Below are 17,115 nucleotides of genomic sequence, written 5' to 3' on the forward strand. Positions count from 1 at the left end.
AGCACTCCAAAAGCTTTGATATTTATTGACTCATTGTAAAATGAGGGTTGTTATCACAACTCTTCAGTGAGGTAGGTATGTGGGTAGGACAGATAGAACAACCGTCATTTATTTCAGTACTTCAATATTGAAGATGAGATTTATGACTTTATTGAAATAGGTATTCCAACAGTGCAGATTGCAGCCTACCCATGACTTCTTAACCTGTGTGATTCTAAGCCACTTTCTTTGTTAAATTTTCCATAGTGTTTCACTTGACATTCTAAAGATATTTCACTTGTTTTCTTGACATTAGATGAGTACAAAATGCCGACTGTCTATTTTTCCTGTGCCATACTGTGTTTTTGAGTTGCACTCTTTTGTGGGAGGGAAGAAAATAGATATGATACATATCCTCTAAATGCAAATAATTCAATTCTGTCACAATTGCAATACCAGTAAATATTACAATCGGATCTTGAGATCTAGAACCGTAGCTGCTTTTTTGTTCCCTTAAAGTACGCAAAATTATAACTTTATACCCTTCTTACATTTCAGGAAAGGAAAATAATGGTTTCTCAGTAGCTAGTAAATGTGGTTAGATACAGTATAGCATTCCTTAGAGATATTAGTTCCAGCATAAACGTATCCAAAATGTACAGAGCCTTTAAAATGTCATTTTAGCAATTCAGGAAAGAAGAAATATAGAAATTACACATCTAAAACTTCATAAAAAACCAGCCAGTGTACAGAAACATTTTTAACTGAGCAGAAGGTTCTTTTTTCCATTGACAATGCCTGGATTCTGCCAGAATACTTGAGGAATTAAATAGCCAGTAAGCTTGTCTTCCTTCAGGACCTTTTATATAATAATACATTTTAAAACCAAGCAAAAATGATGCTTGGAAATACCATGTGAAAGACATTAGTAGTACATGGTGGGAGCTGAATAGGAAAAAGCAACATTATGTCTTTTGGGCTGGGCTGGGCTGTGCTCCATAGCTACTCCTGTGCTTCTCTTGGCAATTTCATGTAATTTATGGTTCACATTCTCCACCCTTCCCCATTTACTTTCAACATGTTACAGTTTAGTTGCCCCTTCCCCTTAGTCTCCACTGTCCCTGTTTTCTCAGTCAGAACTATAACAGAAAGGGTAATTAAGTCTAAGTTATAAAAAAAGTAAAGGTTTGAAGATGTCCTTGAATTCTGGATGTATCAGTCAGAATTTTAAGATAAATAGTTTTATGATTATGACCTTACTATGTAATATGGAGAAGTTAGAATTTAAAATACTTTTATTTCATTAACTTATTTTACTCATTGTACAATGTGTTATAGTAGACAAATTGTCTTGGAATCAAGAATGAATGAGTCGGAATCCTGTCTCAAATATGTATTGGTAGTAAGACTTTGAGCATATCATTTAATATCTCTGAGGCTCATCCATAAAACAGGGTTAATAATAATAATCCCTACCATTTATGGTGATATTAAAACTCAAAAGAGATAATATATGTAAAATGCTTATGCTAATCTTAAAGTTCTCCATGAATATGGAATGCTGTTTTATACATTTGTTCAATATGCATTATTATCAAATGCAAGCAGACTGCATTTATTTATTTTTTGTGATTCATCTCCTTAAACATAGACTGTGAGTTAGACATTGAATATTCTGATTGGTCTTCTACATAATTATTCTGAATTAGTGAGATTGGGCTAGAAACTGGCTCTTAACTGAAAGTGAGAATCCTCTAAAACTGCAAAAATATATGAGTCTGAGATTTAGGAAAAAAAATTTTAAAAATAAATAAACATGCCAAATTCTAATAGTTGCAGGAAACTAGCAGTCCATTTTGGGTAGAAAGGAGGATATTTTTTAAATAACTTGGAAAATGGAAGCAGTAATAGTTGATATGATTCTTGCAAAATAGATATATTTAGAGGTCACTTAGCCGATTTCTCTCATTTTTCAAATAATATAAATGAGGTTGAGAGATTTGGCCCAAGTGGCATAATTGGTAGTGGTAGAGCCAGATTCTTGATTTGTGAGTTCCATTCCACCCTTCCCTCTTGCACAGTGGTGCTCTGTTTTACATGGAACATGCTCCATAACGGAAGCACTTTGGTTCCAAAATGGCACACTTGGTTAATGGTTCCCATTAGCTCTAATAGTATAGCTTCTTTTGAGCTCATTCCCATTAGCTAATGCCATAGGAATTAGTCAAGGTTAGAAGAACCATCCATTTATAGGTTTTTTTTCCAGGTCCGGTGCCAAGTTCTATGGAAAGTTAAGCTTGGCTAATTTTTCAAGCTGAACCTCTCTATTCCTCCACCACCTGCCAATGCTTATACTCAAACCATGTGCAACATAGCAGAAACATTATTCTAGGAACACAACCCAGATTCAACAAGCAGAACATTTGCCACATTTTAATGTTAACCTTTCTAAACTCGTTTATGCAAACACATGGAGTTCTGTAAATCAAGCTATCTTCTAATGAATTAGAACATTTAAAAATAATAACCAAGACCTTCTCTGCACAGGGATCCAAAAAGCTATAGATTAAAAAATAATAGATTATACTAAGTTTCTCAATTTTCCTGCCACATCTGCAAAGTATCAGAACTACTAGGGAAATTATTTTCAACCAGTTATTTTCCTCATACTTTGGGCCAAAATTCTCATCTATCTTCACTGAATTTAAGCATTCTTCTTCCTTTGCCTTATTGATTTCTTCCTGTTTCAATTGATTTTTCTTTGTAGATATCACTTACATTTTTCTCTTTTCAAATCTGTAATCAAGATGAAGCATCTGTACTACATACAGAATACTGGGTAAGGCACTAAGGAGCCAAAGGTATTGCCAGGAAAAGGAAAAAAAGCAAAATCAAAGAACTCCTGCCTGAACTATCTGGGATACCTCTTTCATGCCAATAGGCAATTGAGTTTATATTTCCAAAACATATGAATTATTTTACTATACTAACAAACTGAACACATATACTATTTATGAAAACTATACAACTTATGATAATTATATCAGCCTAAAGCATTTATTAAGCTCTCAAACCAAAGACTGTGCCAAGCACTGAGTTACAAAGACAAAAATGAAACCAGTTGGGGGCAGCTAGGTGGCACAGTAGATAGAGCACTGGCCCTGGAGTCAGGAGTACCTGAGTTCAAATTTGACCTCAGACACTTAATAATTACCTAGCTGTGTGGTCTTGGGCAAGCCACTTAACCCCATTGCCTTGCAAAAACTAAAAAAAAAAAAATGAAACAAGTTGTATCTCTAAGAACTTGTAGACTTTTAATGAGAGAGATAACATGTGTGAATTTCTGTGGGTGAGAGAGAATTTGCATATAGATAAACACATGCATCTCCATATGCATGTCCAAGCCTCTGGTGGGATAAGGAAAGATTTAATGTCAAAAATTGCCCCTGAGCTGAATCTTGATGAAATTAGTGATTAAAAAAAGAAAAATACTTTAGGCATTGGAAAAAGTAACTGCAAAAGCAAGGAGACCATTAACATAGTGCTGTTTAGGAACAATATGAAGGCCAGTGTGTGTTGAGTGTTTGAAAGGAAGGAAAATATGAGGTTTGGAAATGAAGTGTAAAACCATTCTAAACGGTTTTGAAAGTCAAACTGAGACATTTGGATTCTAGAGGTCATAAGGAATTTCTGGAATTCATTGAGGAAAACAGTGAAATAGTCATGTCTCTGCTTATATTACTTTGGTAGCTCAAGGGAGAATGGGTTGGAATGATAGAAGCTGGAGACAAGGAGGCCAATCAGGAAGATATTGCAATGGTCCAGGGAAGAGACTATGTGAATAGAGAGAAAATCATAGCAGCTAAAGCTTTTTTGGGGAAATATAAGAAGGAAAGGTAAAAATCTCTTAACTACTAGTTTGAGGAATTAGATGTGCTTTGACCTTGTTGAGTAAAATCTTACTTTTCTACTCTAGTTTTTTTATAACACCAACTCTGTGGCAGCATTTGACTTAGGTTCTGACAAGTCCCAAATCACGGCTAGTATTTCAAGACATATTATTTTTCAAGGCTTATTTTCAGTTGGCTAAACCTAGGTCTTCCTGAATCCAAGGCCAGTTTTTAGTAGCTATTCTATGTTGCATTTCAGAAAATATTAATATTTTGCCTTTGAGAACAGGGACTATATTTTACTCATCTTTGTGTCTCTCTATACCATTTTGCTCATAAGAGCTTTTCAATAAATATTTTTCGATTGAATGAATGAGTACCAAAGTCAGTCCATAGCTCAGGCACGGATTTAGAATATCTTAAATGAAAGTAGAACAGAAGTTGTTTTTTTAACCTTGTAAATATGCAGTCCATCCTTTTATTCCATGCTGTGTTAACTGGGAATGCCAATGTAGCAGGCACATGGTGATACAATGTTGGTAAGTAGCACAGTTCATGCATAATGTAGGATTTGAAAACCAGCATATGTGCTGAATTGCATTAGTATTCAACGGGATGCTGCTGCTAATAGACTGTTACTTTGATATCATGAATATGTAATATTTTTGCAAAAATATGACATAACCATCCTTCAGGAGACACATTTTGCATTTTTATTTAGGCTCCTGAAGATAAATGCATTGTGCATTTAACATACATTCAAAAAGAATGGTGGAAATTATAGATGGAAACAAAAACACCCTTTAATCACCTCTTCCCATGACTGGAAGAACAATCACTTAAAACATCTCTTTTCCATTTGCAGAGCTTGATGCATTTGCCTGTTTTACTTGAGAGACCCAAACACAAACTATACATGTCATTCCAATAGGAAGAACCACATTGTATGGGAAGAAAGTCTAACATAAGCCCTTTCTTTATTCTGAGTTCTAGTTTCTTCCTCTATAAATTGGAAGAGTTGAGTTAAATAAACTCTAAGGCCTCTTGTACCTTTATAATATTATCATTTAATGCACTCATAGAAAATCCATGGAATTGTCATCATAGGGAAAATTCTTTTATATTCTACCATATTTTGTCTGTATATAGTTTGAAAACAAATTCTTTTGACTTGAAAGTAGTTATTAATATAAACAAGAGTTGTTCAATTTAGAGTCACTTTCTCTGGAGAATATTAATTTACTTATAGATTTTTGATTACCATCTAATTTTAAAATAAATTCTTCACTTAACTAGTAGGACCAGTGACTCGGTGGGATCCATTCTGCTAGCAGAGTTAAACATTAATGTGGCTATGCTGGTATCTCTATATTTAATTTAAGGGAACTGGAAAGGAAAATTCAACTATTTTTGCCTAAATTTCAAGAATCTCCTGTATTTTGGTTAAGTAAAACAGATCATATAAATACAATGGAACTATCATAAGAATTCAGAGGTTTTGAGATTGTATGATTAATGAAATTGCTTTCAAATATGCAGAAGAAAAATATCCTCTACATCCATAGCTAGATTGGGAAAAATTAAGGCTTTATCTCCAAGGCCTTGTATGTCTACAAGTCCACAAACTTAGCCAGTAAGTTTCCTGCTTACTTCTCTCTGGGCACTGTCATTCCCATAAATGACCTCAGAGTCCCAGGGTGTCCTTGAACAAGCATAGATGTCACAGGACATAAACTGATCTTCATAGTCTTTCCTGAAATAGTTCAACACTATTGCCTCCCTTTATCCCTGATACAACAGCTGATTTGAGGGGATGTTGAGTGTTACTTACCCCAAGTGCCATTTCCTACCTCTTTTTTCTGGGTGCCAGAATGAAAATTTATATCTTTATGGTAGCATTACTTTGGGTATCAATGGTATTAGCTCTACATCTTTCCATGGTATAGCCAAAATGGAAAATATAATACATAATGCCAATGGCAACTCTACTTGCCTACAATTTCTGTGTATTTTGGGAGAAGGAATGTTTTGTCATTGAAAAGTGAGGTAAAGAAATCTCAAATGATATTTTGCTTATGCTTTAGATGTCAGTTAGAAAAATGAAGAGAGAGATTGTTAAGTGTCAATTCCCCAATTTTCCATAAAAGTTGGATCAGTGGGAACGTTAAGCCAATGCCATATTCAGGAAAACAATCATAAAAATCATAATCTCCAAATATAAACTTTGATTTGAGGAGTTTAAAGAAGAGGAGATAGGATATTCCTTTTGATTTCCAAATATTTGCCAAGTTGGACAGTTTTGTTTTAATAATTTAATAACATTATCACTATTATTTGTGCTTTCATGAATTGGTAGTTTCTTTTTTTTGAAAGTCCATGATATCAGTAGATTAGTTAATATTCTAAACATGAACTTAGATTTTATCAAATTCTCCTATGCTTTTCTTGTGAACAAGATGGAAATATGGGGAACTTTGCAACTAGTATATATAGAAACTGATTGAATGAAGAGATGCAAAGAATAATGATAAAATTGATGCCAGCCATTTTTGACTCATTGAAAGTCAAGACATATGGCCTTAAGATCCCATGTTTTGTGAGATCTTGACATTTTTGCATTCAATACTGGTTGGAGTTTTCAAAGACAGTTGTATAGAAAAAAAAATATAAAATGATAACCCTTTTAAAAGTTTTTGACATAGCAAAGCAGGAACAGAGAATGAACCAAGACAATTCCTGTCTCTTTTAGTTATTTTGTACTATTTTATTTCCAATAGAGAAAAGAAAAAGATTCTCAAAACCTTCATGTGAAAAGTACTGTTTATATGATTATCTATATTTCACCAATGTGATTAATTTTTGATGGTGATATTGACATTGAACATGCTATTTCAATGCCACCTGGGTTTTTTATCTTTTTAAGGAAAAAAAGCAGCCTTTCTTTCCATGTCCTGTCAAAATTCTTACTGCTATTTATGGGCTTTTTTTGGCATGTCAGTGTACTAGACATCTAGCTAAAAAGTGAAAAATCCTTTAATTTCAGATCCTTCTAAAAGTCTGTATGTTTGCTATTGGATGCAAACTTGATGTATTACTAATCACCCCAAAGCTAAGAACAACTCTTTTCTCTTCCATTGTTTCCCTTAACATAGCTATTTCATCACTATTCATTTCCTTGTCAGTACTGGTTGCCAACTGAGGGAAGACTGTGTCTTTGATAGTCTTTGCCCAGCCTGAGGTCAACAAAAAGTAAACAGTGGGCCTTGATCTTAAAAACAGTCATAGAAAGATTCCTCCCTCATTCTCGACCCAGATAACCAATAGGATACTCATTAGACTGTCCTCAAAGGAAATTGAAGAAAATGCTAAAATTCATAATTTTCATACAAGGGCCTATACATAGACCCTCCCATACAAGTGAGCATCATGAAAGCTCTCCAAGGTTTTCATTTTCTGTTCATTTCCATAACTTTTCCTTTCAGTACTTCAATAAATAAGTATCCTTGGATATAAGCCAAGGGGTACCTGATTTATATTGAGTTCAGATCCATGGTGGATGATGTAACATGGAGCACCAATGAAAATCTGTTTATTTCCAAAGATTCTACACAAATGTTTACATTTCTCTTCCCTCAGTGTAATAAAGCAATTAAGTGTATCACTAATGAAATCAAAAGGACATTGCTTGCATCTTCAAACATCCAGTCTAATGTGCTGTGACTTAGAAAACCTAACCTACTGGAAAATAAATAAATAGACTGATAGGTAAATTAATAAGTAAGTGATTTGGCAGGCAAATAAATAAACAAACATATGAAAATAAAAGCCAAGCTTATTAGATTGTTCAAAACTAATGAAATCATCTGTATCTTCTGGAACTGAAATATCTTTTTTTATGTTCATTAGAAAAATCCCTTTGCAGTCTATTATTTAAATATAGCTACATTTAGTGAGAGTTAGGTCATGTTTAAGGACTGATATTTCTCTCAGATAATTATATCAAGTCCACCCTCGCAGAGTATCTTATTGTTCTGGAGTAAAATGAACATTCCAACACTTCGACCTTTCTTCCAATTCTCAAGTAACTGTTTTAAGCAATCCTTATGTCTATCTCAACATATATATATGATAAATGAAAGATGTTATGCTCTTGATTAAATATTTTATGATAGCAAGTCTTTCATTTTATACAGTGCTAGAAATTATGATTAAAGAAGTTCCATTTTCTTAGAAAAAAGAAAATATTCTTTTTTTTTTTAACTTTAATCTTCCCAATATTCAGTTCTGGATACTTTCTGGCATCCTATACAATAGCAAAGACATTTCTCAGTTTACTAAAAACTTAGACATAATAGTGTGTGTAGAATGAACAAAAAAGTCCCAGGACCTCACTCTCTTCTTTAATTTCACCTTGAATTTGATAACATTAAATATGTACCATTTTTCTAGGTCAGTATGGTCTAATGGCAAAAGAAGAAGATGCATCTACTATTCATTTAGTCCCAACACTTTTCTATTCCATGGCTATAGCTGATTAATCTGGGCCAGACTGAACTTCAAAACTCTCTTTATTCATTCCTTAGCATTACTAATAGAGAGTCTAAGAAGCAATTGGGAACTTTGCCAACTATAGAAGTATATCATCTCGTAGCTAGAAGGGATGCCAGATATTAGATATTAGTTCAAATCCAACTTATTTAATACATTTAAAACTGAAGTCCAGGAAGAAGAAATCAGAGACTTGTAGCATTTGATGCTACAGAAGGAGCCTGAGAGATCCTCTAGGCTAGTCCCATCATTTTACTGATGAAGAAAATGAAGCTCCGAGATGAACAACTTGCCCAACATCATGTATCTAGGGTTTTACAGAACTCAGAGTAGAATCCAAGTTCTCATCAGTCCCCACAGTCTTCTTGGGCCTAGAGAGGTGGGCATACTCTATAACTGCTGGGGCTAAAATGAATGTGTTTCCCTCCACAAACCCTCAGTATCCTAGTTTTGACATTTGAAAGCACCAAGGGCAACTAGAATCACAGTTTCAAAGGTGGATTTACCTATATTCCTTGGAGTCCTTCAGGACATAATTCTAATGCCTCCCTTTTAGATGATTTTTTTTCTTATTCCACTTTTCTCTCATTCCACTTTTCATCATTATATGTATGTGGGTTTTTCAATTTAGTATGGTGTGGACATATTACAAACTTTATCATGGTTTGGAGTCTTTTGGAGATGAAAATTACACTTAACAACAGTCAATAACAAATCAACAAATTTCTTTTCAACACTAGAAAATAATTTTTATTAATTATATAATCTAGATAGACTGCTTTTGATTTTTCATGCTTTAAGATTCATCTTATATTCACAAAGTAATGGCTTTGCAGAAACAGGGAGGGATTTTAAGGGAAGACAAGGCTGTGACTTATCATGCTAAGCACCAGGAGATGCATATCTCTGCTAAGTAATCATGAATTCAGAAACTAGGTGTCCCCCCCCCCCAGTTAGCTGGTGTGGTCCTGGTAGACTGTTTAGTTAGTTAGAGCAATTTCCCCTGGATCCTCAGATATTTTAAAAGAAGTTAATCTAGTTAGTTCTAGGGAAAAGACAGTCAAATTTTAAAGAACTCTGAAAATATCAGGTGTAAAGTCCCTGGACCCTTTCTTTGGGGAAGGAGGAGTCTTCAGTGATTTAATACTTTCACTGTACATGGAAATCCATTGGGGGTTGTCGACTTCAAATTGCTTAATCCATAAAACAGGAGATTCGCTGAGTTTCTGTATCTCTTAACAAGATTTCATTTTTTAAAGGACATGTCCACAGTTAGAACTTTATACTTTATACTGTAAATGTTAAGAGATAATCTTGTTATCCATGAGTAGGCACTTTTTTATTATTTTCTGCACATATGCCATGATCTTACCTAATAAAGTCATTCTAAGATTGCATTCCTGTGACAACTCATTTTTTAATGAATCTTGCCCTTTAACCACTTTGGGGGGGTCAAGAGAAGAAATAGAAAGATTTTGTCTTGAATATATAAGTATCACAGCCACTGATTTTCTGAAAAGCCTAGTATATAACAGCACATCCTATGAAACTGTATGTAAGCATGGGAAAGTATGGATATCTAGGAGTCTCAGTTCCCTGAGAAGGTTGAATTAGATGACCAGTCCAGCTCTAAATCTCTGAGTTCAGAAATGAGTCTGGCAAGTTATTGTCTAGAATGGAGGCAGTCTTCTGATATTCATAATTTTAGGACCATCTTACCTTTATGAATGTCAGTTGTTGGTCCCAGAGGGCATAGAAATCTCAAAATAAATTTTAGCTGGCATTTATAGAGTGTTACCACATTGCTCTGAAAATGCATTTTGACAAACTTGTTTCTCCACAGTTCTTTTGATTCAGTCCCCTATTAATTATGCCACATTTTGTGTTTAGCTTTTGTTCCAGATGCTAAGATTTGGGTTTTGGAAAGTAGAGAAAGAATCTGCAAGAATGCAAGTATGCTTGTATTGCTGAATCCAATTTGCAAGCAAAAATGGGGTGTAAGGTCTTCTAGATGTTTAGTGTCCTCTCTGTACTAGCATACTGATAAACATAGGTTTGCACATCCCTTTAATTCTGATAAATGCTTCCTAATTACTCTGTGGACAGGAAACATTAGTAAATGGTGTAGTTTCTGCTCTGTCTTGTCTCCAAAACTGTGACATAAATTCTTCTGGTGGGCTTCTATGGGAAAGTTGAACCATTAAAACTGACCCACCAAGTTCCCACAGACTACCTGGACTAGAGAGGTGGGCATCCTCTATAACTGCTGGGGCTAAAATAAATGTGTTTCCTTCCACAAACCCTCATGATTCCAGTTATGGTATTTGGAAGCACCAAGGATAACTAGAATCACAGGTTCAAAGGTGGAGTTGCCTGTATTCTTTGGAGTCCTTAAGGACATAGTCCTGATGCTACCTTCTACATAAATTTTTTTCTTGATGTGCCTGAGGCATATATAATATAATATGATATGATATGATATGATATAACATAACATAACATTATATTATGTTATGTTATATTATATTATATTATATTATGTTATGTTATGTTATGTTATATTATGTTATGTTATATCATATTATATTATATATATTATATATATAAATATATGTGTATTTTTGTGTTTACTTTTATGGGCCCATGCTGGCTCCCCCTCTTCACTTTTGTCTTTGAATCTTGGGCTTTTCTCACAGTGCCTAGCATGTAACAGTACTTAACTCATATTTGCTGATTGATGAACTATGTCAAATACCTGTCTTCTCTAAGAAGTTGGATGCATATCCAACTAACATATCCTTCTGTTTAATGATCATACCTTACCCTCAGATTCCTTCATGGCAGAGCATGATCATTTTCTATTCTCTCTCTCTCTCTCTCTCTCTCTCTCTCTCTCTCTCTCTCTCTCTCTCTCTCTCTCTCTCTTTCTCTCTCTCTTTCTCTCTCTCTCTCTCTCTCTCTCTCTCTCTCTCTCTCTCTCTCTCTCTCATTATTTTTGTAAGGCAATGGAGTTAAGTGACTTGCCTAAGGTCACATAACTAGGTAATTATTCAGTGTCTGAGACCGAATTTAAACTCATCCTCCTGGCTCCAGGGTCTATTCACTGTGCCACCTAGCTACCTCCATCCCCTCATCTTACCAGAGATTTTATCATCAAGATTTCCAGAGAGTGTGGTATGGTGGGTGTTATAGACAAGAGCTTCCTGAATCTAGAAATACAGATAATCTACCCTTTCTTCTCTCCCTCCATGAAACCCTTGAAGACCTGGTAAAATTTAGACAGAGAATAAAAGTTACATACCTAGAGTGAATGTTATCAGCTATGTCTCATTAATTAAAAGGTGCTAGAATCATCTCTGCACTGTCTATTTTCACAAGTGCTGGTTAGGTGAGTTTGTTGGTCAAGAGGCCAGTTTTTCTCATAGCATTATTATTTTTATTATTACTGCTTATTGGAAGTGCTGAGGTACATGGCTGCAGTGCACACCAACCTCTTTGAATTGTTTTTTGATCAGATCCAGCTCTTTCTTTCTTTGCATTGAATAGAGTTTAAATGCAAAACTCAAAAAAAGAGGCTTACTCAGACACTCTGTGCTTCCTATGAGGTATTTTACCTTCCCTCTGACAATATGACATCAGTTTTCAGGAAGGCAAAATATATTGTTAAGTATTCAATGCAAATAAAGAAGCAACACACATGCACAACTACATTCCATTCTTAGGCTTCATGGTACAAGACAGCATTCTCTGTTACTGGGGAGGTTGAGGTTGATGGATTGCTTGAGGTGAGTAATTCTGAGCTGAGTAGCGGGGTTAAAACCGATTAGTATATGTAGTAAGTTCAGTACCGCTATGATGGGTGCACAAGAGCAAAGACCAGTAGGCTACCCACAGAGGAATAGATAGTCCTACATACGCAATTGAGCTGGTCAAAGCTTCCACACTGATCAGCAATGGGATCATTACTATAAATGGTCACTGCACATACAGAATAAATGAGATGGGAGCCATAGTTTCTTAATTAACAACAAAACAGTGTAGTTGCAGTATAGTTAGTGTCCACTTTTTCCCCATGGAAAGACCAAAATTTAAATTTCAACTTATGCTCAATTCAATATAACTTTGCCTCTTCAGGACAGCTAATATGATGTGTGGTTATTTTAACATTCTGCTGGAAAATCCAGTGTGACATGTACTTGTCATTTTTCCCATTTAAACCATCTGGGCACTGAGCTATGTGAAACATTTTGCAAAGGGAATTACTCAAACTGGGCTGCAAGGACAGACTGAGGAGTAGAGAAAGTAAATTTGCATTTCATCTGCTAATAGAGATGATAAATGAACCAATAAGGCTGCAGGAAATCAGCCCAGGATCTCAACATATAGAAACAGTCACCCCTGTGTTCTCATAGGGCCCCAGTATCCTATGAGAAAAGAGGTAAGAACAGGACAATTAGAACAAGTTTGAAAAGTTATGGGATAAGTGTAAAAGTTTTTTTTGAACTTTGACCCAAAAGATCAATTCCAACTATGCCTTGTACATTTTCCCTCTCCTTTAGAAATACCGATTACTTCTTTGGAGGAACAGTCTTTGAATTGGTGTTCTAATCTGGAAGCTTCAGGGCAATACCCACAGTTTGTTACCTTCAAACAGCAACAAACAGAACCTATGACCACATAAAAATAGAAAAGCACCCTAATACCCTTAGATAAAAACAGTTTTCTTATTTGTCTTGAAAGGGGAAAGAGAATATCTAGATTGATTTCTTCCTCCAATAGAAAGAAGAGGAAGTAAGGATGAGAAAACTATTGCATACAAGTTCAGATAATCGATGTAGTTCAATTTCCTAAAATGGGAAAGGAATAGAGATTTTTCTCTCTCTCCAGTGTCAGATCTTATTTGTCTGATAAACATACTAATTGTAATTTTGGGAGATGTGTTGTAAAGGATGGTTGGCTGAGAACATAATCCATTGTTTTTCCCTACATATGGTGGTCAACCAGGTAGCACAGTAGATAGAGCACCTTCAAGTCAGGAAGACTCCTCTTCTTAAGTGCAAATCCAACCTCATACACTTCCTAGCTGTGATCCTGGTCTAATCTTGTTTGCTTCAGTTTCCTCATGTAGAAAGTGAACTGTAGTCATTTAACCTTCTTTGTCTCAGTTTTCTCATCTGGAAAATGAACTGAAGAAGGAAATGACAAAGCATTCTGTAGCTTCACCAAGAAAATCCCAAATGGAGTTAACAAAGAGTTGGATGCAATTGAAAAAGACTAAACAATGAAAAAAATTGGTGGCATGTTTTATAGAAAGATGACAGTTGGGGCAGCTAGGTGGCGTAGTGGATAGAGCACTAGCCCTGGAATTAGGAGTACCTGAGTCCAAATCCTGCCTCAGACACCTAATAATGACCTAGCTGTGTGGCCTTGGGCAAGCCACTTAACCCCATTTGCCTTGAAAAAACCTAAAAAAAAAAAAGAAAGAAAGAAAGTTGACAGTTTTCTTGTCAGTTTGCTAACCAAGCCCATTTAGTAGCCTACTTGGACAATTTCAAAACAAGACACATTTCCATAGCTTTAAACCTTTACCCACCCAGAATGTTATTTCTCCTTCAAGTAATGGACATTAGAATGCTATATTATGTAGGTGGTAGAAGACAGCTCAGACAGCCATCAAACTGTTCACAGTTGACAGAGTATGTTTAAATCAAATGCTTAAAAGTATGCATAGAAAATAACTCTAATAGACTTGGTAAAAATACAAACTTCTAAAAGCTGAATACACACATGGCCCTCTCTTGGGATTTGATTGGGAATCTCCTTCTGTAAGACAGTCTTTTTTAAAGCTTTATACAAACACGGTTTTTTTATTCTTAAAGCTCCTTCATAGCTAATTCATGAGTTATTTCTCTGCTCACCAAGAACCCTGGATGTGATCTTTGTCATCTTAAACAGCATTGTCAAACTATGCTTAATGTTCTTTAGAAAAAACTCGCTTAATATTGTATTCTTGAACACTTCAGCATTTAAAAAAGGAAGTAAAAAGAAAGCATGTTAGAATCCTAGAATAGAAGCTGAAGTGATTCTTGGAGCAGTGTCCTCAGTTTACATATGTGAGGAAGTTGAAGTTTCAAGAGATAACATGAGTTACTAGTTAGTGGTAGAGCTAGAATGAAAACTGCAGTTTCTTCTGTTCTTAACTTCTACATCATGGTTTTCCAGTTCTGTCTTCAGCTCATTTTACAGATGAGGAAGCTGAGACATATAGGGGGAAGTGAATTGCCCAGGATCATCCAGTTAGGAAGTGTTTGTGGATGGATTTGAAGTCAGCTCTTCCAGTCTCCAGGCCTGGTGCTCTCTATCCATTGCATCACCTGTTCTATATATTGGTTTTTTGAAACAAGCAAAGATTGCCTTGTAATTTCTTTAGAAGCTTTGTTTGGCATGTCTACCAGTCACTTGAGTTCCTCCAGTTTTCTTGCAGACTTCATGACCCAAAATTAACATTCTAAAATTCAAAGAATTAACCATTTACTTTTAAATATTTGTTGGAACCTCAATCCCTAGAATGAGTCTTACTTTACCTCTACTGGTTTTATATACAACTCAATTCTACAAAGACTCCTGGTGTTTGGGTTTATGTAAGATGCTCTCATATGCTCAAGGCTTTTATGGAGAGGGTAGAGGTCTGTCCTTGTTGCAGCAAACATTCTCCTTCCCTTTCTCTAAGCTCCAGTTTTCTGTTGAGGTAATGGTTTACTTCTTTCTTTTCAGTTCCAGGCCCAAATCATTTTCTATCTACAGTTTCTGTCCCAAATATAAGTTTTGTAGTATTTAGTGAGTGACTTGACTGATCAGATCAATAGGCATTTTTATCCTTTAGGTTTTCCTGTATGAATTTTTAGGTTGATCTCATTTTTGAATGAGCGTGGATGTCATAAAAAAGAGCTGTCATGTTCTGGGGCTTGTTGTAGTCAGTACAATATCAACTACAAACAAAAGCAATTAGAGAACCCCCACAATCTGTGGGAGAACCCTTTGTCATTTGGAGCTTGCAAAGGACAACCACCATGTCATCAGTTCTAAGCAAATAGTATAAACATTAAGTGTAGTGTGCTCAACGTTAGACCAGAGATAAATGGTCACAAGTTAATCCAAGTCCTCTGATACCCAAACCAATGTTCTTTCTGTTATACTAGACATATAAAGAAATCACTCATAAAGATTTTTAAGATGAAACAGTTGGAATGTATATCAATAGGTAATGATCTCTCAATGAACTTTTTTTGGGGAGGGGGGGTAATAGTATCATTGACTTATCCTATTCCATTTGTTTCTCTTCCTGAGATATCTTATAACACAATTGCTCCATTATTTAAAGGTAGTTCATACATTTCCTTGGCATGTTCTTGGTCAGAGCTAGCTCCTATTTCTAACATCTTCACTAGGACCATTTCTTCTTTTTTGTGGTATTTTTGGGCCACAATTCTGATACCTGAGGTATCAGAATCCACACATGAGAGCTTTTCTGTTGTCGATGATGAAAATGATTTCAGAAACCTTATTACACTAAATATTTGTTATTGTTTGAGGTTCATCTAAAAATATAATTGGTATTATATGGTCTAACTGAGTCTCATGCTGAGTTTTCTTCAGACATTTCTCTTTCATGTTTTTGCGTCTTGCTGTTTTATAGCTACTTTTCCTTCTTTCCACTTTTCCTCCTTTCCTTTGTAGTGTTCTTCAAATTTGTTTTCAACTGATCCTTCCCTTGGTTGCCATATCAGTCTGTTTAATAAAGAGATTAACCATTTGTTGGTTAATTTGATTTCTTGACACTTTTAGCCCCCTGGTGGCAACTGCTTTTTATCAGTTAAATTGTTTCACATACAGGAAATAGGAAACAGAATGACAGGCAAGTCTTAAGAAAATAGACCAGTGTCAAAATTTTGTCATTAAAGTTTCAAGAGCACGGTTTTCTTGTTTGATAAAATAAAATTTTCACAGAAGTAAAAATGAGGCGAAATATAAAACTGAAACTAGTCTCAGATGGAAGCATTTGAAATAAGCACAAATAATACCATATAATTATCTGTTTATGGATTCTCAAACCTTATCAAATTTTCTATCAATGAGACTATTCTTTTCCTTTTATTAGTATTTTACATGGTTTGTTGTTGCTGTTGTCTTATTTGAGCATGTAACTAAGCAGTGTGGTTTTTTTTTCTATTTTTCATCTCCAAAAGGCCGTAAGTGAACTTGGAATAACTGATTCGACTTTAAAGGATCCAAATGTGATCGCTATCCGGACTTTCCCTATGGTAAGAAAGAAAAGAATTCTAAAAACTTTTTCCTGTTTAAACCTTTAGTGAATTGCATGTGAGATTCTAGTAGCTCAATGTAGGCTTGGAAGGACCCTCAAAGTTTCATGGGGCCCATCTTTTCTATTATTTCATTGCTTATAGAATGGCATTGTCTGTACAGATAGAGACCAAATGAGTAATAATACTCTACCAGGTGCCATTTAACAAGAAATGATAAGATCATTAATAAATTATGAGCATGCTTCATTGAAAAGTCTAGAAGTCCCATTGTGACATCATTAAACCCATCGAACCCATTTATGACACTGCAGCATCAATTAATAACTTTAAGCGAGGGGGTGATTATTTTTGGTGTGAAGAAATTTGATTATGCT

At 35.1% G+C, this 17,115-nt stretch overlaps 1 protein-coding gene across 1 annotated transcript in view; it reads left to right on the forward strand.

The window, feature by feature from the left end:
* LOC141502154 (protocadherin-11 X-linked-like) overlaps positions 1–17,115 on the forward strand; it is a 550,716-nt gene that overhangs the window by 226,574 nt on the left and 307,027 nt on the right. Inside the window, exon 5 of the mRNA XM_074206744.1 lies at positions 16,664–16,738. Coding sequence (XP_074062845.1) covers positions 16,664–16,738 — 75 coding nt within the window. The remainder of the gene's footprint in view (positions 1–16,663; positions 16,739–17,115) is intronic.

This window comes from Macrotis lagotis, chromosome X, assembly GCF_037893015.1.
Source record: "Macrotis lagotis isolate mMagLag1 chromosome X, bilby.v1.9.chrom.fasta, whole genome shotgun sequence".
NCBI lineage: Eukaryota > Metazoa > Chordata > Mammalia > Peramelemorphia > Peramelidae > Macrotis > Macrotis lagotis.